Source organism: Triturus cristatus, chromosome 6 (assembly GCF_964204655.1).
Source record: "Triturus cristatus chromosome 6, aTriCri1.1, whole genome shotgun sequence".
Lineage (NCBI taxonomy): Eukaryota > Metazoa > Chordata > Amphibia > Caudata > Salamandridae > Triturus > Triturus cristatus.
The window spans coordinates 1,775,559,780-1,775,586,972 of NC_140589.1; the positions used below are offsets into that span (position 1 = coordinate 1,775,559,780).

General features: G+C 42.7%; 1 protein-coding gene across 2 annotated transcripts in view; it reads right to left on the bottom strand.

Annotated features, from left to right (window-relative positions):
• The window catches only part of ZNF395 (zinc finger protein 395), a 96,801-nt gene that overhangs the window by 48,775 nt on the left and 20,833 nt on the right, over window positions 1–27,193 (bottom strand). For both annotated transcript variants that reach the window (XM_085613067.1, XM_085613068.1), the window contains exons 2-6: window positions 10,486–10,741; window positions 8,532–8,764; window positions 5,894–6,003; window positions 1,205–1,440; window positions 927–1,027 (exon numbers count right to left, since the gene is read on the bottom strand). In XM_085613067.1, the coding sequence (XP_085469193.1) occupies window positions 927–1,027; window positions 1,205–1,440; window positions 5,894–6,003; window positions 8,532–8,764; window positions 10,486–10,731 (926 nt within the window). In that variant the 5' untranslated portion in view covers window positions 10,732–10,741. The remainder of the gene's footprint in view (window positions 1–926; window positions 1,028–1,204; window positions 1,441–5,893; window positions 6,004–8,531; window positions 8,765–10,485; window positions 10,742–27,193) is intronic.

A 27,193-nucleotide genomic window follows, 5' to 3' on the forward strand; every position in this document is an offset into this window, starting at 1 on the left:
GTCACACTACAACGGTAGGTCTGATGCCATGTTTTCTTCTGTCACACTAGTAGATGGCACAATAAGTGCGGCAATCCACAGGTGACAGTTAACCCTTTCATGCCATGTGTGTATTTACGCACCATATTCTATCGACTTACAAAAAAGTAAAATACCCCCATCCGAGATTAGCCAATTACGCCATGTTTTAGGGGCCAGAGCACATATAGGGGTACTGGACAGCAGTGCCCCTGTGTGCAAAGTCTCAAAACTAGCAATAAAATTAAACAAACATTTGAGATGAGCATTCAAAAAGGGGCCCTTTCCCACATATATCTATGCCATGACGCTGTTAAGCCTGTAAGTCTTCTGAACTCGTCTTGAGCCTTACATGCTTCACACTTGCCAGAAACATGGTATGCTCAGTTCATAGAAAAAGAAAGTGGACATTCCAAGATGGTCATTAATGTCTATATTTTGACAACCTCGAAAGGAGACAGTTGCACCCAGCAATTTTTAAGTTTTAACCACTAAATTAACAATGTTCAGCATCCTCCTCTGTTGCCACTACAAAGGTTAAATTAAGCAGATAAACCTATGCTAAACTCAGCTGGTGCTAAAGCACATAGCTGATATGCTAAGTTAAACACAAAGCTGGCAAACAATTCCCCCAAACAAAAACCTGTATTTTTTTGCTTTACTTTTCACAAGTCTTCTGGTTTGAAAGGAGTAAATGTATTGCTTCAAGAATTGACGTCAAGGAATAGGACTAACTGACATATTTGTCTGCCTTTTATCTGTGACTCTGGATTACTAGGTGAAACACATGGGTTTTAAAATCCACTTTTCCCATTTTACAGCTGTAATTAAGAGTGGTCAAATGTTGAACATACATTATTTAAGATCATTCACAGCCGATTAGACAAACTTTTAAAACTACAACTTACCCTAGGTGTTGAGTTTTAACATGCCGCTTGATGCCAACAATGGAGCGCAAGAGTTTTCCGCAACTTGGCCAAAGGCATTTGTACATAGCTTTGACAGAGTTCTATAAAAATAAATTATACGTGAGTTAGATCTTTCGCACAATAAAGATAGCTCAGATCAATGTGTCTGATAATCAGGGCTGTTAATAACTAGTAAGTGAACTTATGTAATCTGTTCCCTTCTTCTGCGAAAAAAACAAACATTTATCCCAACTGCAGAGTGCCATATGTTTCATCACCTTTCTCTTCCGTGGAGCCGGCTCATCCAGAAGAAATGGATCTGGATCAGTCTCGAATCCTTCATCCACCTGGGAAGGGCCGAAAGCCTCGCTTGAGTACTTGGGGCTGGCTTCAGGGTGTGGGGGTGAAGGTGTGGAAGTGCTACTGCTTCCACTCCAGTGCCCACTGGTAGTACTGCTGCCACTGTCGGAAACATCACCGCTCTCCTTCCAGGAGTCGCAGGCTGTTTGAGGGGCTGCAGAACGGAAAGAGAAAAACGCAGAACTTGCTTCAGCAAACTAGAAGAACCGCTACCACTTTCTGCAGACTACTTTCTAGGTTGGGTTAAGTGGGATACTTGAGCCATGAGGGTCACAACCAGGTAACAAGAAATGTGGAACTTAATTTCAGCCTGTAGATTGTATTTGTATAACACTTTGCAAGAAACATTTACTGAACCCCCAAAAGCTCTTTAAAATCAAGCTGCCTCCATTATACACCCCACCATGCAAAAGTGGCAGAAATGATGCGGACAAGATGGCCCAGTAAATGCTTCCTGCAGACGTCTATTTGTGACTTGCAGGTAAAAATATTGAACTATGGCAGCCTTTCATTTGATGCATTGATAAGTCTTTTGATAGGCAACAGGAACACCTGTTTGTAGTGCTTGAAAATGGGAAAAAAGTATCATGTCGGAACATGCTAAAAATGCATGATTCTAATAAATACAAAAGGCTGGATGAGGATTTTTGCCAGCAGATGTAAGTGCTACTTCCATCTTTTAACAAAGCAGTAAATGTCGGATCTTATTTAACAAGGCGAATACAGGTAATGTTGAATAAAAGCAAGAAAACTCAATCTGATGTCAGCAAACTGATTCTGATGTCAGCAAACTGATCCTGATTTATCTGATTATTTATACTGATTTTTTTCATGTCCCAGCTGTTTCGAAAGTCCTCGATTATTCTTGCTGAACTTAAAGTAATTGACCGTCTTTTTGTGTACATGCGCAAATGGAAGTATGTGAACCTTCTATGTGACCACATCAAAAAGCGCAAATACAAAAGCAGCTTTTCAAGTTACTGCAAGTCAGCTAAAGAGATCCTCTTAAAACAGTGAATCAGGGGGAAGAGCTGTGCCCTCCCTATTTGAGAAGCATTTTTTCGGCAATTATCGCACGTTTCAGATTTAAAAATAGTTATTTCTATGCCGTGTGAACTGAGAAGTCACAGCCAAGGGCTTGCACTTCTAAAACGCTAGGCTGGACATGCCTTTGAAGTGTACCAATGACAATTTAACACTTTAAAGTGAAAAAGTGGTTAAAAATGTAACCAAAGAACTAGGATTACTGTTGTAAGGCGTCCGATAGGAGTCCATACCTTTCTCTCCTTAAAGGAAACTACACAGCCCTTCAATTGACATTTTGCTTTCTAATCCTAAATACCCCAGGTGCTCAGCAAGGCCCTGTGGCATGGAGTGTGTGTGTGTGAGGGGATCATCGTCCTGAGGTGATGTTCTGGACGAATGTGCACTCCTGCTGTTGTCATGCCCAGTTTCTGAAACCAACTGGTAGAATCCCTGAAGAATCACATCTAACTCTCCAAATCTCCCCATCACTTTTAGGAGAGCATTGGAGTTAAGATATTGGGGTGGTGGTAAAATTAGAGGAAACTCAATCAGTAAATGAAAACAATGATGCACCACTGAAAGAACACATGGAGCCTGGGTAACTAGTGTGCATGAAATGTAGCAATGTGTTGGCCACCACCAGCATTAGATGTTGCCAGATTATGGAGCCAACAAACATGAAAACTCATCTTTCATTGCTACCACCATCTGAGATAGAAGCAAAGATGCCTTTGGTTTCACACTTGGTGAACATTTTACGCTTGTAAGTCGATGAGGTCATAGTTTGTGATCTTCTGAAGCTCTGTATGCATCCAACTCTCCTCCAAGAGTAGTACCATGCATGGAGCACCACACAACTTTGTAAAATACAATGTATGTTTATGCACTCCTGCTTAATGCATACAAGAAACTCAACAGAAGCTTCCTCAGAACAAGGAGATCTACTATTCTACCTTAAGGACAATATATAAGAAAAGAACAATTCAGCAATGCTTCTTGCCATGCGGGCATGTTTTTCCATTGGCAGAAGTCATTCTTTACATCTCATGAGCCAAACAACAAATTTCAAGCGGTTGTCTGAGCACATTTCTTGCAAGACTGACAAGATGTAGAATTTCCCAAAATAAGAAGCAGATACATTGAGCAGGAACACTCGGAGAAAGAGAAGGAAAAAAATGAGTGTTCCTCTGCATCTCAGAGACGGTGAGCCCACTGTTCTGCATGTTCTTTGCTGCTCCCCAAGTTGCGTAAGGTTCAATAACAGATTAATGAACAGGTTGCTCCATAACTATGCGCAGGCATATTGGCGTGCTCACCCGTCATACAGGGGATCATGTGTTGTACTTAATTTTTTACACCAATGAGTCTCTCTTGGCTGGAAAGCCAATACCTTTGCCATGAACTGATAATTTTGCATGTCCCTGACATCTGAGTCTTCCCCAAGGCATTGCACCCCCAAAGAAGTTGGAAACCAGGCCTAGAACCTGGTTTATGGTGACAAAAGAAAATGTGGAGTTGGAGGTAGGAGCGAGCCCCCATGCTGGACATGTAAGACAGAGGAGGGTGCCCTTTGATTTAGTTCCTGGACTCCACAGCCCTAGATACCACTTCTCCCGTTGGGGCTAGAGTATCTAAGCAGAGCACTCCATCTGCTCCTTGGTTTCCATCGGCTCTGGCAGACTAAAAACCTAAATGCAAAGTCTTAGAAAGTAAGTGGAGAGTGTCCAAGAACCAATGGTGAATGCTACTTATAAACAAGCCATAAATCGTAGATCATACATCTCTGAACGCTTGCACGTGCTTCCTACTATACTAAGGAATTTGCATCTTCAGCTAATTTCTAAGAAGAGCGTGAGGTCAACGTCTCGTCCCATACGGGGTGGCCTTTCACTACAATCTCCATGGATGAGGTTAGGACTTTTCTTTCAATTTGTTCCTCAGGCGCTTCTCTTGAGCGATGTCCCTCACTAAGGGCCTCATGTAGGTGGCATACACTTTACCGATTCTAAAATACCGAATCATACCGAATCGGTATTTTAGAATCGGTAAAGTGTATGTAGGTAAAAATTCGGTAAATGTTACCGAATCGGAGTGAGTCGGTAATTACCGAATCGGTATTTACCGATTCGGTAATGAGGCATACCTTCCCATTGATGGGAAGGTATGCCTCATTACCGAATCGGTAAATACCGATTCGGTAATGGGGGGAACACATGCAAGGGTGGCAGGGTGTCACATTGACACCCTGTTGCACCCCTGAAACGGCCATGTGTGCACATGTGGCACACATACATGCCCTAAGGGCATGTATGTCTGCCACATTGCACACGTCTAGGCGCTCTGAAATGCATTTCCACATCCATACATTATTTACCACCAACTATTAGTTGGTGGTAAATACCGACTCCAAACAACACCCACACACTCCCCCTACATCTCATTTCTGTATTCGGAATTTACCGAATCGGTAAAATTACCGATTCGGTAATTTTACCGAATTGGTAAATTACCGAATACAGAAATGAGCCCCCTACATGTCACAAGCCTAAATACCGGTCGGTAACGGTAAAATTACCGAAAATCGGCCGTTACCGACCGGTATTCGGCTACGTACATGAGGCCCACAGTCTTAATTATCCTCAAGATTGGGCAATGGCAATTCACTTTATTTGCATCTGCCTAAAAACTCTGTGCACCGAATTCAGATAGTTCAGAATAAGTCAGCCCGTCCTGTACTCAAGCTTCAGAGACATGAATCAGTTTGAAACAGTCTGCATGGATTGCATTGGCTCCCTATTCATAAGAGAGTGCTACGTAAGACCCTGATCCTTACTTATCAGGCTGTGAATAAGGCAGGGCCTATCTATGCCCAAAGATGCTGCAAGTTGCACTATCCAAGGAGAACATTAGGATCTACCGGCACTCTGCTTCTCACAGTACTCTGGATTTGAAGGGCCAGAAAGGGAGGGCACACATTTCTTTCCTGTCTACCAAATACTGGAATTTACTTTCAGGAGTTTAAAAAAAACCTGGAAATATGGATTTTTAATCAGGGATAGTTATTCCCTTTGGTTCAATTTTAATTGCCTTTTAGCTCCCTTGGGTAGGTGTTTGCCCCTTACAAATATTCATGGATTCATCCACCAGAGTTGCAGATCTCAGAGTTGCACAGAGAGGTATAGTAGGTCTCCTGGTACAAACTACTAATAAGTAACGGTTAGCAACTCTTACAGCACAGTATAGCACCCTATTCAAATGTTCCCAAACAATTAGTAGTCACCACTTATTTAATGAACTGCACAATCACCTTTGTGCAACCACAAATATATTAATGTTTGGCACAACTCGCAAGACATGGATTATAGCACTTACCAGCAACACACTCTCCCCTCCCCTTTCCCTAAAAGACTGTTCTAGCAAAAGCACCAGCAAAAAATATATATTCTTGGTGTGAAGTAACGAGATGCACGAGACCTTGGTGTATTTGAGAATGTGGGGGTAAACATCGCTATCTGTAATCGAATACAAAAATTCAGCTCGGTCTCATCAAGGAGGATATAGCCTTGATAATATCCACTCACCTGGAACTTTGCTGTCGGTGCTTGGAGGGCTCTGCAGGAGAGGGCTGCCAGACAAACTGCTCAAGACCAGAGCCGCCATCATCTCGTCCATCTCTACTGCATCCGACCTCCTGCAGCACAATATGGAGAAAGAGTTTCAAAAGGGGAAACATGGATTTGTGGGAAGACACAGCACATAGAAGCGAGACACTGAGCCAACCCTGAAGAGAATCAAACCAGTGTCGCTTCTAGTTTGCCAAGCTTTCAAACCAATCTCTGTAACGCAGCGTTTAACTGTGCAAGTTCTACTAAAAAAAAGTCTTCAAACAAAATCACTGTGAATCTCATCTCCCTTTTTAATGACCATCACATAAAAAGCCTTGTGTGGACTATATGGTACGAATACCAGCCCATCAGCAAGTAGTAATGCAATGGCTTTACACATACGCTGTAATGGCGTGCCTTCATCTCATGCAAAGAGGAGCAATCAATGTAAGGAGGGACATCAAGCAGTACCACTGCAGGTCTCGCAGATGGTGCTCATGGGCTTTCTCTACAATGAAAGAAGCATTATGCCTTCAATATATTCCCTTTACCCCTACATACCCAAAGGAACTCTGTCAGGTAAATGTACAACCTGCCCATGAATGGCACCAAGAGGCCACGTAATTGGTAAACATAATAACACACTGACAGTCCCAACATATACGAAGGCAATGCACAAAAGGGGTCGAGCGCAGAGTACTTTCCTAGATAGGTAGGAGCAGGCAGGCTTACAGAAATATTTTATCTCGGATGCATGGGATCAGCTTCTTCAGTAATGTCAGAATGTCACAAAGGACGACTTTCGCCCGCCGTGCAAAGGACTTATAATTCCTTTCTTGGAAGCGGGACAGTCGGTTCACATATAATACATCTCACCGGTCTACATGGGTCTATTGCTGTGTGCCCCAATAATATGAGCCTGGTGGACCCCTGGAGACTGCGCAACCCTTCGCCTAGGATCAGGAGGACGGGACATTCAATTCATCACTGCTTTATCTTGCACCGTGGGTGAAGGGAGGGTAGGGGTTAATGTTGTGATTTCATTATATTAAATATTAAAAAGGTACATGTAATATTATACCATCCTCACAGATCAATTGTGTAAGGGAAGTGTTAACTGCCTTTGCATAATTCACCTTCAATGCTATCCCCTGTTCTGTCAATGGGAATTCCATGTATACCAATAAATAAAATTGTTAAAAAATAGGTCAATTAAGTAGTGATCATTGTGCTGTACAAATATACCGAACATGTCAGGAAACAAATAAGTTCTTGAGAAGGGTGACCATTGACAACACGATAAACACACTGGTTCATGGGGACTGAGGACACAGCAAGAGTTTGATCTATCGGATAGTAATACACTGAGAGAATCACAACTAGACAGAGGACCGATATACACAGCAAATTAAATCCCTTACCGTACGATCACAGAAATCACAAAGCTAGTAGCGGGACACCAGAATTAACGTAAACTCTCTCAGCTATGAATCCAGCCTGAACACTCCACAATACGAATTACACAAACACACCTAGGAAAATATATCTGTACTCTTAAAGCATAAGGCCTACCAAGACCCCAAGCAGTTGAACTTACTGACACAGTTGACTCAGGCTTGGCAACATTACAATTGGGCCAAACCATCCCTTCTGGTACAACACCATGTAGAAACAACCTTCGTCATGACATGGCTTGGTTCTTACACCTGTATTTGGTGAAGATTGGTTAGAACAGGGTTAAGACCTGGATTTCTTATGCTCCTCAGAGTATCATATCTGCCAATCCCTGCCAGCTGCCTAGAGTGGACATGTTCATTATTGGACCTATTTTTGGGGTACAGGCAGGCAGCACATGATTATTCAGTGTTTATGACTCTAATGAAGATCCACGGGGCAGAAGCCGGGAAAACAGGGTTTGTTTATTGTCGAGTGTCGCAATGAAATTGCCAAGAAGGATGACTCGAACAGTGGATGCAAGTAAAACAAGAAGATTTTCCAACTGATCAAAGAAATGTCAAAATATGCTAATAGGGTTAGATCTTAAGTATTTTTCTTTGAATCAGGTAAAGAGTGACGTCGGTGGTATTAAAAAGAAGATGGGAAGGTAGATGTAGGAATAGGGATGCTTGAGGGTCTCTTATTAAAGAGCATACCTACGTCCGGTCCTTACCCACGAAGCATCAGGGAGTGAAGAGGTGGCAGCACTCGTTGGCTTTGTGACCAATCTGGGCACTGAAGACAGAGGATTGAGCGAAAACTCTTGCAAACAAAAAAGATAGTGCCCCACAGTGAAATAAGTCCCCACTGCTCCGAACGAAGTGCAACTGCAATTGTGTTATTGCGGCGGGGGGGCTGAATGTGTCCCAAGAGGAGCACAGACCAGGGCATGCACGAGCATGGCCCAAGGCGAGCAAAAAGCCAGCCTTCAGTGTGCAGGGGTAGTATGCGGGACATTGAACAAAAAACATTCGCAAGTACAGGAGCTATTTCTCAGCACCACTCAGCGTAACTGCAGGCTTCTTGAGTTTGAGATGGGCGTCTAAAGAAGTAGGTGCACAAGCTACCATTAAAAAGATCTCTCCACCCCCCCCCCCCCAACACTGCCGGCACCTACCTTTTAGGGACATCAATGCTCCTGGACACGGATCTTGGCGCCGCCTCTGTAGAGGCTATGGATAGACCTTGCTCATTGGCCTGGTGTAGCTGCACTTCCGGCAAGCGTACATCCTCCGTTTTCCTGGAGATGTACAGTTTCTCTTCAGGGATGAATACCTTCACCTCCTCATCTACATGATTATGCTGTTCGACAAAAGCCACACATTCGCGCCGATCATGGGTTACCAACACCTGCAAAAACAAAGGTGGTGGTCTTCTGTCAGAAGGGCCTCAGATCAAAACAGTTTTGTCTGCGTCTCCATAAACATGCACACATGCAAAATAAACGACTTATTCCCTAGTCTCTCCGTGTTTACCAACTCATGGTGAAAAAATAGGAAGCCCAAACAGTAAAACGAAAGTTATAAGACTGAATGGCTGACTTGAGTAGCCAATTTCATGATTAGACTACAATCTAATAATTTGATCCTTCAGTTCTGATAAACATACTTCTAAACAGATGTTGCTTAAAGAGAATACACATTGTTGCAGCCATGCTGTGAAGTGTTTGAAAGGGTTTTAATGATTAGCTGATCAGTGAATGGATGAACATAGCCAAACCAGTCACAAATTGAATACCACTCCAAGATTCTCGAACCTTGGTCAAGCTACAACAAAGAAAACCTTGCAGTTTAAGGAAATAAGTAATAGATCATCCTTAAACAGGTATATCATTCTACAAATGAAAGTAGAAAGAAAAGATGTACATAAAACCTCAAGCATAAAGCTTTCTGAAGCATTGTTTGCGGGCTACATACACCAGGTCAGAGCAGAAGGACTGTAATGTCAATAGGCAATGCCCTAGTTCCTGGTCATTGTACTGCAGGTGATTACAAACAAGTGCAGAGTATACCCCTCCGCTGTTGAAACATACAGATCAAACAATGCATGCCGAAGAGCACATTTTCACTATTGTCGTTAGTGCGCTATCATGACCTGGATCAAACGCATCTTCAAAACAAACCACATTTGTATTTTCTAATCGAGAGTAATGAAGGGATTAATCGACAATTTATAAACAGTAATAGATCCAGCAAGATCTTCTGCACCAGGCTGGTGGCATTCGTCACAGACTAGAGAAATTGTTGGGTTCTGCTCCAAGGTGGTTTTGATCACTTACTAGATTTAATAGTACCCAGCAAGACTGGCGTGTGGTGGTCTTTTAAGACCTCAAGGTACTCTCTGTATCAGTGAATCAACATACAATATTATTGAAAAATATTCTCCATGGATATGAAATCCCTTGAGAAAAAACTGATTCAAGGAGACATAACCATAACTGAACCTAATAAAAGCAGATGCTTGGCAAACAGTATAGAAAGAAAACTACAATTTTAGAAGTCCACATCTGGGTTTCCATTCTAGGAGTCAGAGCCAAGACTCAAGACCAATTCTAGCTATAGCGATGGCCGTTATTTAACAACGGGTATCAAAGAAAAGAGTAGCATTGGTCGAAAAATAAATGTATGTTTATTTACATTAGTAAATCCAACAACAACTCATAAATCAGTAACTGTGAGGAAAGGTACAGTGCAAAAGGGCATTCTTGGACCTTCCTTCCTATTTCAGAGGCACCTCCAAATGCTTAGCGTTCGTGCTTCAACCAGCTATTAGCGTACAGTATTTAAAATAGCTACATTTAACGCCATTTTGCATCTCCAGCATGCTTAATAAGAATGAATACTGGCAAGCAAATAGGCACATTTTTGGGACTTCCAGATAAATTTGACTCCTGAGCCACAGTGAAGACTAAATCAGTAGAAGTGCACAAAATAATTAAACATAACTGCTATTTCCAAAAACGTGATACTCAAGAACCAGAATTTTTACAGAGACCTATACTTGTTACACTCCGTGCCATTGTGAGAGTATGTAGACTAGAAAGTAACAAATGTTGACAGCCCCGGTTTCACCTTTTGCCCCGGATATAGTTTGTAACGGTTCAGAGTCAGGTTTTCGGGCCCTCTGACGCCCTCTTCTGGACACTCCTTGCAGTAGCCGTCCTCGCAGGCAAGTAGCGGAGCCTCCCCGCCGAGCACGGCCTGTAAGGTGGGATAGTGTCCAGCCATCAGTGTCCCATCTCCCACGGTGCTTGGGACGCACACCCTGGCTCCCATCAGGGACCGCTTCCCAAGTCGCTTCGACAGCATGCTGGCCATAATGAACGTGCTGCAGAGAGAACGAGAAAATGTAGTCGATTCTGCATTTCTTCCACTGAACAAAAAGTAAAAAAAAGTACCACATACAATCTTGCCATTTGAACGTCACAGGAATAGATTATTTTCCTCAAGATGCTTTCAATTTTCTTTCGTCTAATAGAGGCTACTTCATTCTATTACAGTGACTATTAACCCACAAGATATCTGCTACTATACGTTCAAGTATAAATGTGGGGTAATGTCCTATTTTACATTAGATCCTATTTGTGTTGTAACTGGGAAAGGTGCCTGGAATCTGCACCGAGTACTGAGGAGTAGCCGTGGTTCTGGACAACCAGATTCCGGTTGATCCGGCGCCCCTTTTTATAAAGCTAAATCAGACAGTCCACTAAAGGTTAAAATTCCATATGAAGAATTAGAACAGGCAGAAGCAGAATAAAGTAAGAGCTGTTGGCACACAAGGGAAGCTCATCAACAAGTCTGCGTCACAGATTGTGCACTTATGATGAGACTAGACACCTCAACTGTGCTGCTTTGTACTGTCTGAATTGGTCCACAAGGACATTCATATTAGATCAGTAACATGTTTGCATAAAAAACTCCTTTAACCGCTGCACAAAAGAGCACTGCATCAAAAGTGATGCTCACTGCAGGTTCTCTAGAATAGTTCTCTCCATTTCTGAATCCTTGGAATGTGTCCCAGAACAACTGTGAACAGTAGCTGCACACACTCACTGGACAACCACAATTAAACCTCTTTAAAAATATAGTTGCTGCAACATTGGTTCCTTTCCTAGTCTCCTGAGCACCTTCCCCAAGCGTTAAAACCATGTAGTGAAGAACTGGATAAGTTACTTGCCTGCAACAAAAGTCTCTACTATAAGATTTTAAAGTCCAAGGGTACAATAACTGCGTCAGCATACGACTTAGGCATTCAACTTTTTTTAATCGAAGAACATCAATGTCGCTGCAAAACTAAAGATACCGATGAATCTAGAGGAGGCGAGGCCCACGGTACAGCACTATCTTATTTTCCTTTCTGGTGCAGGAAGAACTAAACCTGACTGATTTTCATTTGAACCCATAAAAAGATTCATAATAAAGAAATGTTGTTTAAGGTTAAGATAACATCCTAGCTGAAAGGCAATACAGCACCACTGGCTTCAAGGAATGGGCAAGGAATTCTACAAGTCTCACTTGAAGAATGGCAGATCATTGAAATAGACATGTAGGTCTCTTTGACCAAGTGGATCTTTCCAAAAGGAGTAGGTATCCAATGAATACATGTTGACAGATGAGCAAAGTAATACCACAGCAGCTTCTTTGAAGGCTGCACTGTGACAGTTCATGGTTTGCTGCTGCTGTGGTCTGGGCCACGAAGTAACAAACTGTTAGCACAACATAAATGCTCACAGCAACACTTGCTTGATGACTTCATTCAGTAAAGCTGAGGTGGTCCGGCTGGGATGGCGGCTGACGATTGTGCTGGTGGTGGCTATCGGGAGCATTTGAGCATTGACCATTGAGGGGGCGAGCCTGGTGAACGGGATTTGGCAGCCTCTGGAGGGTCGCCCGGAAAAGGAGTAAAAATAATATGATCTGCAGTAGAAGACCACATGGGAAATATGGAAGTTACAGGAGACCGTGGCAAGCAGACAAAGGTTGGCAGTTCGCAGCAAGCTGTGTACAGTGGTATAGTAAGGAGGGGGCATTTAATGCGGCCAGCAGCAAGATAGCTCATGTGCAGGTTCTGTTTGTCTAGTTGACGCAGACTAGAGGGATAACCCAGCCTGCAGAAGCGGCCTGACTAGGTAGGGTGTGATTTGTGAGCTTGTGTGTTCCACTCACCAGCTATCGCCAGACGCCCCCAAAACCTACAACCAAAGTAGTAATTTGTTCTGCAATTGTAATTTGACTAGCAAATTTGCCCACTATTAGCCTCATCTTGAGCCTATCCGCTCCGCACTGCAACTTCAGTGGCTCCTGCAGTGTGACCAGTTCCGGGATCAGGAGTGCTACGAGGCGGTAAGAGATAAGAGTTTTAGAAGAGGTATCCTGCGGTCTTGGAGGAAAACCTATAGACACTGTTATCAACTCTTCTTGCGCTTGTTTTGAGCTTGGTACTAACAAAGATGTTTGAGAACTTGCTTTGACCCAGGGGTAAAATGGGTGGGGGAGAAGGTGTGAAAGGGCGTAGAGATGAGAAACGTGTACCAAAAAGTGCTGTGTGACCATTAGTACAACCTACTCCCTCAGTATCCCCGTTTCCTATATATTCCACTCATCTATAAGTGCCACCCGGGGGAAATTTGTGCTCCATGCAGTGTATTTACCTATGTAGACAAACACAGATTGGCCGGTCCTCAGCTAAGTGAGTCAAATTCCCGCCCAGGATGTGTTTTATATGTAATGTGGTACAAGAAAAACCCTCAGTACGATTAATTTCTGCCTCTTCAAGACATGGACTAAATGAAGATGAGGAGGAGGGTGCGATGGAACCTTTATCAAAGCCTTCATTGGAGCCGGTACTAAAGTCAGCAAAACCAGCTGCTTCCATTTTCCATTTACCAATGCCCAAGGGGAAGCAGCAACAGTAGCTCAAGTCAGTTAGGTCGGTAGCAGGACTGCCGAGTCCTGGCAGGACTTGGTGTGTAAGCATTTTAAAGCAAGGGGTCACTCAATCAAGGCATTAGACAAGGATATCATGGCATCTACATTAATGGAACAGAAAGCAGGAGTCAAACTACAACTATTATGGAGACTACCATACCAGTTTAGTCACTGGCAACCCATCCCCCCAATATGGATTGTAGCATTGATGAGTGGAATGGGAAATGTTCATTCAGACATCCCTCCTCTATCTGAGGATATTATGAGGTGAAAACTTGTAGGACCTATTTACTACTCTGATGAAGTACCCCAGAGTGGGGGTGGCCTTCTTACTGTTGATAACCATTTAAATAGTAAGTTATCTGTGGTTGACCTCAGGGCTGTTGTTGTAGAAAGGGCAGATGTTGGAGTTGCCCATCCTCCTATTGGTAGTGCCCATCTGGAGTTAGAAGAGTTGGAGTTATCCGGATTATCCAACCTGGTGTAGGGGTGTCAAATGTTGCGGGAAGGTATTATGGGGGTAAGACCCCCTAAATTATAATTTTCACCAATATTATCAAAGGAAGGCAGGGTACACCCACTCCTGGACAAGCCACCCGGTAACATCAAAACTGAGGGGATACTCACTACTGAGCTGGAGGAGCCGCCGGGTCAAGGATTAAGGAAGGGGTTGCAGGTGAGGACTATGAATTTATAGCTGAGGGCAATTCTCAGGCAAATGTGTCTGAGTTTGCGCAAGATCTACAATGCTGAACCTCTGATCCCTTGTGCAAGTAACACTCCAAGGAATGTCAAAAGCCCTAGAACTGGGTAACACCCAAAATGTCAAGCGGATTCAGCGCCTAGGAAATATTAGAAGGACGCTAAAGGAAAGGACTAAGGACTCCACCCACGGAGGGGAAACAAAGGGTTGCAGTCCAGTGACAGGAGATCCACTTAGGTCCCATGAGAGTATCGAAACTACCACCCATACTGTATGTGGCACCTTTGTATCAAAGGGCCCTTAGCAGGACGTCAAAATAGGGAGCACCTATGGGAATAGAGGAGTACTGTCAAAATATACAATCAGCTTGTCCTTAAGACTGGGAGGGAAAAGGAGTGTTACTAGCAGAAGAAGGAATGTAAAACTTGGTGGAAAGCTGTTTGTGCATGGAGAAGCCCTGTATTAATCCCTAAGGAAAGAACCTCTAGGATAGGTACAGGAGGGCAGACTAAACTATCACCAGGGGTGAAACAAGCAGGGATGGTGGGGTGGGTGTGAGGGGGGGGGTACAATAGGAGAAGTTCCAGGGGGACCCCCAACTAAAATCCTGCCTCCCATTAGTACTGGTAAGGGAGAAGCTAAAGATGTTCCGAAAAAAAACTCCAGTTAGTCCAGGTAGGAAAAGATATCAGGGTATGGGCTCTATCTAAGAGGAAGGAGCGGCTTTCCCGGAGTCTTTCTTCAAAGGATTTGGTTCTTGTGGGGTTTCAGACTGTAGCAGATGCGGAGCTAACGTGTATTATTTGCCTCCGAAGAGGTGAAGTGTTTAGTTGAAGCCTCAGAGACTGCTCTGGAAGCCCAAGGTATATACTTACAGAGCAGCGGGCAGGTAGATTGGGAGAGTGTCAACCAGCGGTCGGGGGGAGGTGGTCATTATGGACGAGCTCCATTCCTAGACAAACACAGCAGTTTAAAACACAACCAGGTAGTTACAACAAGGTGCCTCGGAGCAGGACAGAAAGCTGGCTTTGGGAGGAGCAGGTGGGAACGGAATGGGTCGCAGGATAGAATAGTGACCGATACCGTTAAAAATGATACAGTCCAAATTAGAGGGAATCAAGATATGTCCCACCACTCTGACATGGCCAAAACCCCCACCCAATCCTTGGAGGGATGAAGGTCCTTATCTACAACCATAAAAACTTTGGAGGGTTGTAAGTCCTTTTCTCCAACTCACACAAGGTGGTCATACCATATCCTGGAGCGACAGAGGAGCTGATAACATTGATTGGTAGGAGCCAGGGCATTGATTGCCGGGTTGTGTCTTGGTGTGGAACATATATGGGTTAAAGCCTTTACGAAAGCAGGAAATTATAAAGAGATATTGAATAATTACCCGTTATTGTTCCTCCGGGAAACGTGGATAATAGATTGCCCGCTAGTTGAGGGTTTTGTTCCCACTGTGCAAAATGCCAAACCCTCAGCTAGAGGAAGAGCTGCAGGTAGGCTATTCATTTTGGTGTCTCTGTGAGAGGAAAGTAACGGAGCTGCAAACCACCTACGCCTGGGTGCTCGCTTGCGTAATTGATTTGTTCAATGAAGTGGCGGTGTTGAAAGAAACGGTTTGTTTCAATATATATGTTCCACCAGTGTGCTCCATTCCGAAGAGTGAGCTTTTGAAATTTACGGATGATTTGCAAAAACTGTACTAGGACTACCCAGATGCTCTTTTTATTGCAGATGGGATTTTTACCGAAAAATCATCATTCAAAGTGCCTGATGTCTCTTTCAAGGACCAGTTGATGTCGCTGAGGGTACTTTCATGTCAAGAGCCCCAAAAGGGGAAGCAAAGGTTTTGTCCAGTTTAGTTCAGCAGAATCTGATTAATGTTAATGGGCGTTGTAATGATGACATACCTGCAGCCAGTACCTATAAATAAGGCAATAGCTGTATGCCCATTATGTGTTTGCTCCAGGACATCAGTTTCATTGGGTACAAAATTCTACGGTTCTTGATTTAGGCCCTAGTGATCATAATGTACTCAGTTTAGAGCTTAAAGAAGCTTGAGAGTCCCAAGAAAATGGAGTTCTGGTTCCAGAGGGAGTAAACCATCGAAGAATTTGGGTCATGATTGCAGAAGAATCGCTACAGGCTCTGTCCTCAATTGAATTTGAGCTCCCAGATGTGGCAAAAGGGGACAATGGGACTGGATGGTATGTATGACACACTAATGAAGCAACTGTTAGCCCATTTTAAATTGGGAAAGGTTGGACCAGAGTTAATCTGTGGCCGCAGAGAATTGGAGAGTAACTGGTTTGATGAAAGATTGTCGGGAGGGAAGAAGAACTGAATAAGTGCCGCCAGTGCCTCAGCAATAACAAAATAGCATATGCCTAAGAGAGGCAATGGAGGCCTCAAAAAGCATATCACACTTTATGTGCCTATAAGAAAGGAACATTTATATAGCAAATTGGGTAACAATGTTAGCTGTCATTGCAGGGAAAGGCAGGAAGCACTTCTGGAGAATGGTAAATTCCATCACCTTTATATCACCACCCCCCTTGGAGGCGCAGACAGCCTCGGAAGACTGGTAAACCTTCATTCATTCCCTTTATAGGGAAGGAAATCCTGAAAATTTGGTGATGGTCTCGGGTGTTTTGCAATCTGACAAACAGGTTATATCAAATCCCCAAAACAACGGTGGTACTTTCAGAAATCATGTGCAATATGCAGCCGCGGCCCGTGCAGGTAAGAACAGTGGGGCCGGGTGGGGATGAGAGGTATTTTGACGGACGATGACGAGGGAAAATTATTTTTCCCTCGGCTTCGTCCACCGAAATCCCCCCCAGCTGGCCCCACCGCTCTTACCTGCGCGGGCCGCAGCTGGCAATATGAAATCCTCCAGAGCTGGTGGCCAAGATGGTCTTCTAAGTAGGTTCTTTAAGTGGGTAACAATTACGGATATCATCCTGGATCCACACAAAAAAAGTAAATCCGACTCACCGGCCACTTATTGCTTGATATCATTATTGGATATCACCACGAAGTTATTTGCCCGGACTTTATTAAATCATTTAGCTGCCTGAGCATTTGGAGCAGGTCGTATGCCTCTGGCGCGGCAAGGGGGGCTTGTGTGGGTATTAAGGAGGTAATATGGAGTTGGTAGGTTGTCTTTGTTGACTTCTGGACAGCCTTCGTCAGGCTGAACAGAGGCACTTTGTGGCTTTAGCTCCAACAGTGGAATATCCTTGAGGGCCTGCTATGTTTCTTGATTGAACTCCATAGTAATAACTGGGTTCAGGCCGATCTGGATGGGGCTGGCAGCCTTTTTAATGAACACCCCAGTGGAGAATAAGTTATGGCACTGCTCCGTTTTGGCACCCCTGTTATTTAGCTCATTCATTGCGGATCTCCCTCTTGAATTAAGTGCTACATATAGTTTTTCCCCTAAGACTGGGGGCAAGCATACAGGCCTTCTAATGTATGCGGATGAGCTGGTGGTGAGGGATCTTATGCCCATTGGGCTCCCATGCAAGTGAAACGCATTACATTGTCTAGAGAACAAGTTGTCGATTAATATTGACAAGATAAAAACTTTGCTATTTGCAAAGTGGAAGAGGAGTTTTCCTTGATTCCTAGACAATATGCAGTTGGAGTAAGAGCGAGCTTACAAATACTTGGGGATGGTATTCTCAGATAACTTAAAATGGGACAAGCACCTGGCCAGTTGAAGGGTTGCATTGATGGCCGAAGTCAATGGTCTGAAGAGGTTTGATCATAAATATGGTAGCTACATCTTTGAGCTTTTTAGTAAAGTTATATTGGGCAAGATAATTACTCAGGCTCTGTACGGAGCAGAGGTGCTTGCCAGGGACAGAGGACCGGTGGCATGGGACATGCTAGAACGCAGTATTCTGTAAACCATTGCTTGATTTACCAAAAAATGCAATCATTGAAGCCATAAGGCGTGAGCTGAAATCTGTGCTTGGGGTCTTTTGACGGATGCAAGGGCCTTGAGATACTATTCCTGTGATAAACCATCTGGGCAAATCCTCCCTGAGGTAATAATGGCAACCTTTCCTGGTAAGAGGAACACAGTGGAAATCATTACGGAATGCTTAGGCATTTCAAATATGCAGCTCGAAGGGGTTGAATCGAGAGAAATTGGCCAAATAAAGAGCACTCAGGCATTGTGCTGAGGAAACCAGTTGGAATGAAGATATATTGTATTTGGGGAATAGGAGTTCAATTGCCCCCTTTTTATTAACTCAGGAGGGCCCCGATCTCTTCCAGTAGCTCTATAGAATATCAGGTAGACACTTGCGGAACGAAATACTGCGTTTGAGGGTAAGAATCGGCCCTGGGTGGCGGGCACCAGGTTTAAAAGCACAGATAGCGGAGAATAGAGGCCAGTGTCCTTGTCAGCTGGGTTCAGGGTACTTGGCGTGTCATCTATTAGTGCACTGTGCATTTGTTTAAGAGGAAAGGGAGAAGATGTTGCTATCAATCTTTAAAACATATGGGATTTTGTCTATAGAAATGGGCCTAAACTGTTGTGTCGTATGATACATCAGGATGTAGCCATTAGTATTGGCCAATACTTATGAAGAATTTTGTTACCTTATGTTAGGAAATCTTCCTCCAGTCGCTCCTGAATAGTAACTTTACACCGTGCGGTGGGGCATAAGGATGATTCCCGAACAAATTGAGAACATGTAGTCCAAGATAGGAGAACTTGATTTGTACTCAATAGCGATCTACGAAACTGGGTAATTGGGGCTTTTTAGTCTGGCCGTACCTGTTTCAGAGGTTTTCTTCAAACTCCGTCCTGTGCAATGCACTTTATATTTTTACAAAAGTGATTGAAACTATTTGCTGATTTAAACTTTAATAGGGCAAAATTTGTGTACCTTCCGAACATTAGAAGCATGTCAATTAATTGGATTTATAGTACATTCCTCTAACTTGTACATTTTGAAAATGTATTTTAATTATGGATTTTTGCTTGTTTGTGTTATTGTGCCGTCCTGTCATAACGTTATTTAGTCTATTTACTGGAGTTTTATGATATATTCAAATGTTATGTGCTGATGAATTGGAAACTTAATGCTATATTTCTGTAAGAATGTATTTCTTAGAAATAAATGATTTGATCGGTAATGCGAGATTCATCTGACCAATCAAAATCATCCCTGAATGATCATACCGGGAGTCTCGAACGCTTTCCCTAAGGAGAACACAGGCTGCTAACCTATTATCATTGTTGCAGTAGCAACCATATCAAACGAGACGGATAGAGAGCACCCCATTAACAACTGCCTGCAGGGACCTTGCACCAGGCAATGTCAACCAAGAGTAACTCCACATGACCACTAAAATAATAGCTAAAGTGCAAGTGGGATCTATAACCAAGATAAATCCTGCTGATGAAGTAATCCCATTCACTTATTTAGCAGTAACCAATTGTATTTACCTTCTTACGGATATGAAAGTAGTATGGGTGCACTGAGTCACAAAAGACTACAATTTGTTGTCAAGGTGAAACCTGTACGCTTTGTTACACGAGGTTAGACTCATTTACTTTACGTTACTAGTTTAAGATTATATGAAAGTCCGAATATCCTAACGAGTAAAATCAGAGATACTTAAGGGGTGAACTTTATTTTTCACTTCACTGTTTTCTCATTCGCAATCCCCACTAAAATATGCCTATCTGGAGGAGTTTGGCTTCCTCTATTATTATAGACTGGTAGCTGCTAATTTGATTTGTGCTCTGGGTAATTCCCAATGTGGCAAAAACACAGATATTTCAACCCATTTTAAGATATCAGGAATTATCAAAATGTCCAAGTTCTGTTCGAGTGGGTATGAGGAAAACGTAGCCTGGATCTGCTCCCGATTTCAAAATACAGTGTGCTTGCAAAAAGAGCTTGTGCAAATAGTAAGTTCCCTCTTCAACATATGATATAAAAATAGTATTTGTTATTTATCGATACTGAAATTGGTCATTTAAAGGTACTAACGACAGAGATAAAGAAAAATGTCTCGTGGCGTGTAAGAACAATTTTTGTTAGGGAAAAACACAGGAGTGGTATAATGAGAAATAGATTACACAGGAGAAAGTAGACGGACGTCTAACAGTTCCTTCCTTTGGTAAAGGAGTGTTTCTTTTGCTTGGCGTGCATGGTGAAGCATTCAGTAGGTGTACTAATGCTCTTCATACAAATGGTTCCTTCACAATCCAAGAATGTGTGCTGCAGCACTGCTGAACACAAGATGAAGCAGTTGTTTGCATCAAACTGCTGAGGACCATCAACATCAATCGATCAATCAGGGAATTGTTAAGCGCACTACTCACCCGTGAGGGTCTCAAGGTGCTGGGAGGGGTGGGGGGGGGGGTGAGGTTAAGCAGCTCCATTAAAATCGAAGCGCCAGGTCTTGTGGGTCTTCCTGAAGATGTGCAGAGAGGGGGCGCGTTTGATGTCAACCGGGAGCTCATTCAAGGTCTTGGCTGCGATGTAGGAGAAGGCTCTTCCACCCGTTCTGGCTCTGCAGAATTGTGGGGTTTTGGCGAGCTCTGCGGATCGGAGGTTTCTCTTGGGTACGGGAAGGATATTCTTTTGTTGAGGTATTGGGGTTCGGTGTTGTGGAGGCATTTGTAGACGTGGGTGAGTATCTTGAAAGTTACTCTCTATCGATGGGGAGCCAGTGGAGGTCTCGCAGGTGTTGGGAGATGTGTTCTTGTCAAGGGATGCTGAGGACGAGTCAGGCTGTGGTGTTCTGTATGGTCTGGAGTTTGCAAAGCAGGGACTTGTTGATTCCGGCGTAGAGGGCATTTCCGCAGTCTAGTCTGCTGCTATGAGTGCCTGGGTGCCGGTCTTTTTTGATTCGGGAGGGTGAGGGGGGTCCATTTGAAGGTCTTGCGAAGGACGCGGAATGTGTTGACGCAGGTGGAGGTGACGGCGTTGACTTGTCGGGTCATGGAGAGGGAGGAGTCGAGTACGATGCACAGGTTCTGGGTGTGGTCCCTGGAGGTGGGCGGTTTGCCGAGGGCGTTGGGCCACCAGGTGTTGTCCCATGCGGTGGGAGAGAGTCTGAGGATGAGGACCTCTGTCTTCTCTGAGTTGAGCAGGAAGGGGTGCTTCAAGCTGCACACTCAATCCACAGGCAGATGGTGTCTGTGCTCGGGCAATAGGCCTTGTAGGGCTCTTGGTGTGCTGGCAGAAAGGACAATAAGAAATCCTACATCCTCCTGCACCGTTTTACCAGGATCGTGTTTTTATGTAAAAGTAACTGACTGAATCTCTATCTGAAAATGTCACAGATGTTGGGCTTCTAAAAGCCACTGGGACTTGCAATGGAAATTGAAATGGTAAACAAAGAAATAGGTCAGTGGAAATCCACTGTATCTGGTGTATTTTTAATTTGAGTATACCAGACAGAGCAAGCTGTGGGCCTGCAGCCCGCCCACTGCTTAGGATTGGTTGGATGTATTGTCACTTTCATTTACTTGCTTCTTATTTGATGCCTTGCCTTCTACTTGTGTTTTGCCCGCAGAGGGCGCATGGCTTCTTCATTATCCTTTTGATTGGCTTACTTGTATCCTTCCACTGCTTGCATTTAGGAATCTACTTTTTTCTTTTTCATTTAGCACTGTATGAGAGTGCGCACCTGCTTTTTAGCTTTCGCCCTTGTGAGCTGCTTGCCCTCCAGCGCTGTGTTGCCCCTACTCCTCCCAGTTTGTCTGTAAAAGCATAGACATGTATACTTTTGCGATGGTATGGCCGAAAGCACAAACTTTGTCACACAAAAGCTTTTATGGCTCTTGCGAAGGGGGCGTCTGCTGCACACACTCAGCTGGCATCCGAGATAGACGTTATACTTAGCATGACACTTCTCCTAGGGAGGCCATAAATTAGCTTCTGGGGCTACCACAGGGGAGTAGATGTCGAAATCCTGTGGAAAATAAATTTGGCCTTGGCAAATGCTTTGCTTTACATTCTGACACTCCTTTATTCTTTTTTAATTCGGATCGGTATCCTGAGTGAAAAGTATTTGAAAAAATAAACGATGCCATTTATAAAATTGAGAAACACTGAATTTAATTCAAGGTACAGTTTTGAGATACTGTAAGATATGTATGTTTTTCCTTCAGTATTCCGATTAGTTTTCCCCTTTTAGCTTTTTAAACAATACTTTACAAACACTGACAAAACCAACAGCTCTGCAGTTGTATTATAAAGAAAAGACCTAACTAATGGCTTTGAAACAGCTTCTTTCATGAGAGTATTGAGAGTTTGGCCAGAATGCAGGAGGTTTGTTTTTCGATCTCTCTTGTGACGGTCTATACCCTGCTGTCTAAAATGAAATGAGGAGGCACTTTTTGGCCCGATTACAGAGAACACGTTCTAAATCCAGTAGACACACCACCCAAGTTATTTTTTATTTGTATTCATATTCAGAGAGGTGCCTTGTTTTGAGAGCATCTTTGTGGGTCAATATTAGGATCAGGCAGATGCACCTGACATGGGGGCACTGAAGTTGTCTGGCTTTAGGCAGATGCACCTGACATGGGGGCACTGAAGTTGTCTGGCTTTTGCCCGTTCAAAGTAATCCACTGCAGGTACCACAACATGATGTGCATCTTATTGTGATGTACCATTTATGAAATTTCTACCTTCCTTGGTCTATGGGATATACAAACGTAGTACAAAGGGGACATGACGTGCCTACAGCTCGTTATATTCAGAAAGCCTCTCAAATGGTATACTGAATTTCAGTACCTGCTATGGTATACCTGAAAAGCTCTTCTGCACATCACTTTGATTCCTGTGGGATTTCGCTGAGCCCGTGGTACGTTTCCATGCACATCCTATTGCTGAGTTGCTACAGTGTAAAGTGCACAGATGCATAACTTTTATCTGAATGACTTTGTGTACCTCATCTCTCGCTCCTCCAATTCACCCACCCATTCAACTCTCAAGTCACATACTGAAAGAGGCATCTACTGACCCGATCACCTCATCCACCCAACGTATCCATCCCTTCAATCCCCTCAATATCCAACCTATCCAACAATATTCACATTGACCGACTAATCTTTCAACCTTCTTTCATGCATCCAATCACTCATCCATTCAACATAACCAACCTTCCATCCCAAATAAACAAATATTTCAGCTACAACATTGAGAAGTGTACACAATACACCTGAACTGGCTCCAGAACTTGATAACGCTAGATGTGGCCTCTAACAATATACAAGAAGTAGTCCTCAGAACTTGCTACAACACAAATGAGGCCTCAACGTCAGAGGTGGCTTTCACAATTAAAAATAATACTCTAAAGTGGCCCCAGAATGGGATACACCACTTCGGATGTGGCATCCAGAATGGAAGTCACAGCCGGATGTTGCCTCTAAATGCAGCAGCGATTCTGCAAGTGTGGGAGGTGTCAAGAACTAGACACAATTTTCCAGATGCACCTTTGGACACATGACATAATATTCCTTTTGAAGTATCCAGAAATAGACAGTAATTCCGAAAATGGGCTATCCGGGACTGAGCACAACAAACCAGGTGAGGCCTAAGAACTGAGGAAGATACTGTTGTCAGCCCTTACAAGTGATGAGTACAACGTATTGTGGTAAAACAACTTTCTTCTGCTGGATATATCACCACCAGTGCATTTGTCACATTTTGTGGTGACTTAAGTGTCATGTGAGGCTCTCACACATCAGAGAACACCGCTGCATCATCGCAGATCACAATCTTGGGATTGGCAGATACCGGTTTTGTAGTCACTGGGTTCCCCAGCTGATGGCGGTATGCTTTGTAAACCTGTTGTGCCTCAAAACCTACAGATTTCAACTAAAACTACTGTCTGATGCCTTCATGGGATCCCTGCGCTTGTAACTATTTTAGATTTAGACCCGAGCATTACAATGCGTCCCTAGGTGGTACAGAAGACACAGAGTAGTTTATGCCTGGGACCAATCTATCCGGCTTTGAAACATTCGCCATTACATGTCAACAGAGTGTGGACATCAAGTAACCGTTAAGGTTAGCTATTCCTTATTTTGCAATTTGACATTCAATTAGTAATCCTTAAGTTAAAGGAACCTGTAGAAGGCACATCTCTTGCAACCTCCATCCTGTTATCTTCTCTGGTGGCCTGAAGTGCTTATGTGTGCACACTTTCTTGGGTGAATATTGCCATTTGTGGCATGCACTGGACTCTCCTCATGATGTTCGCAGTCCTCGAGTGCATCGGAGCGTTACCTCCACAAACTGTTTTCTTTTCACCAATTATCACACCTCACAGCAACCCCAACCCCTATTCATGTGTACTTAAGGGCTGGCGGTCAGAAGGATCATTTCTGGAGACGTCACTTCCGGCTTCAAAACAGTGCCACCAGCTGCCTCTTGATATCCACTAATCTTGAGTTTATTTCCGGCTGACAGACAACGCCACCTTTTTGTCTGTATGTTTTATTGTTGAATTCTCCAATGTGCCACTTGTGTTCGGCCTACAATGACAATATCTACTAAAGGCTTCTGTAGTTACCCGCACACTGAGAGAGGAAACTATTCTGCAATTACATGGTCAGTGATTCCCACACTTCCTTCACAAAGCTGATTGCTCACTTCAGTATTTCCAAACTTTGTCAGATCTGTATATACATATAAAAATAAATCATTTTAAAGTGGAATATTCCACAACATTTGTTTTTTAGATTTTATTTTGCAGATTTCACATAGTCTTTGACCTCTTGCGTGGTGTATTATAGGACACTGAGCATCACTAATGGACTTAATGCAACACATCCACCTGTAATCCTCCCACCAAATGGAATACATGGTTTGCAAATTTAATGAATATCTGGCGCTATTGATGGCCACAGATTTAGGCCAGAGGAGAAAAATATGTATTATATTATTTAGGCACGAGGGGCAATGATAATCTGCTGCCTTATACACCTCAAGCAGGAGAAGATTTAGATGAGGTCTAAACAATTGCAAAGCAATTAGAGAAGTATTTTGAGACCAATAGAATGTACCTGTGTATCGTGACAATATCTTTACTAGTGCACAGAGCGCTTTTGTCACAACTTTAAAAGTACATGCCAAAGACTGTGAATTTGAAGATTTTGCCTCACAACTAATCACTGACCAGTTAATGGGTACTTGCAAGAACGTCCAAGAATGGCTATTGTCATGTAAAAATCCCACACTTGACCAAGCTCTTGAAAGCATGATTCCAAGAAGTTACAAAGTTATTGATAAGCATACAGCAGCTATTCTCAAGCTACTAGATCTTCTGGAACTCTGGAAGTTACTAAACACCCACTCTCGTGCCCATGACAGCCAGATTGTATCCATTCTATGATATGTGCCATGAGAAACAACAGGGACCATTCAGAAAGATAAATTTAAATGGTTAAATGTACTCATGATTAAATTACTCCTGCACCTACACTTTTGGGGGGGGATTCACCACTTTTAAGTGTAGATTTACACTGACATCTCGACTTGCATGTCTCGAAGCCTAATTTCTAAAACTGAATTTACGAGTTTAAAGTTACTTTTAGTAACTTTTCACACGTAGGTGTAGATCTTTGCCACAATGGCAGAGATGCCCCTGCAGGAAAGTATAGGGGAAATTGTTAAAGTTTATTAGTCTTTAAAACATTTTATTGCAAGATACAAATGAAAAATTGCGTCAAATATTTATTAACGTAGAACTAATAAAATATACAGTACATTAACTCATTTAATTAAATGTCTATTAGTTAATTTAAATGTACTTAATGTATAAATATTTTAAATATATATATTTTGAAAACATCCTATGCACAGGAATTGCTTTATTTAATGTATATTAAAATGTGTGTTGAATGTATATATTTTTTAACAAAAGTTTAATTTTATTTTAAAATAATGTTTGTTATTACATTTCAAACTAATAAATAATTAGAATTGTTTAACATTAAACAAAATATACATACATTTTAAAAATCAAATTCATTTTTTCTAGTTAACATTATTTGGGTGTTATTTTAAGTCCCAGCCGCTGATAATTTCTATCTGAGTGTGCAACAATACCTTTGAATGGCATGTGTGGTATCTGACTTACTACAAGGCTGGGTCGGAGTACATTTAGTACTGCTTTTCCATCTTTAGGACTGTAGTAACTTTAGATGTGTAGTTTCTAAACAGCAGTGGGCTTACTCTTATGTGGGTGACTGAAGTAGCCTGTCCCCCAAACCCCTTCTTTACGTTCTTGCTGTAGTTATTCCCCATGTTCACCCCTAGCCCGTCCCTCCCACATTTACTATCACGTAGTAAACTTACATGTGTGGTTTCTCCCCACAGAAAAAAGACAGAAGAGAAGAGCTCTACTATCAGGTTTGTGAATTGCATTTTGTAGTAAGTAGTACTACTTTACTTACAACAAAATGCAGTTTGTGAATTGGGGACAATATCACTTACTACAAAATGAAAATGCCTGTAGGGCAAAACACCAAATCTAGGTATTGTTTCAAATAACAAGCTGTCAAATCCTCTGCATGTTACAAATATGAATCATTCTACCATATAGCAAATTTCCCTATATGCCCCACAATTGGTAATCTTTGTTAAAAGTGCAGTACAACTGGCTATTTTAGCAATGTTTGCAGAAGAAGTGAAAGCTGAGGTACAATGTGTGGTAAAGGAAGAAATCAATGCTGAGAATAATGATTTAGAACATAAAATGCTTGAGTTTGTTTGTTAATAAAAAAGGAAAACTGGTGTAGTAAAAACCACGAAGAGATGTGATGCGCTATGTATTCAAGTGTTTATTGACAACAATTGATTGACTTACTTGCCAACAAAGGGCAAGAACTACTGTTTTATCTATTAAAAACTATGAACAGGATTGGAGCTAGAAAGTTCATTTTCCACCACTTGTCATTTCAGGGAAGCAGGATAGATTTATCTGGATACTTTTGGGCAGACATTACTATTAAAGAGCGTTCCATCAAAGGCAAAGTTAACACAGCAAAAAAGGGCAGAATGTTTTGGGATGGTGGTACAAGGCAGATTTTAAGATAGTACTTATGAGAAAAAGTTGAGATTTCATTGGTGAATAACAAAAAGGTGAAATTAA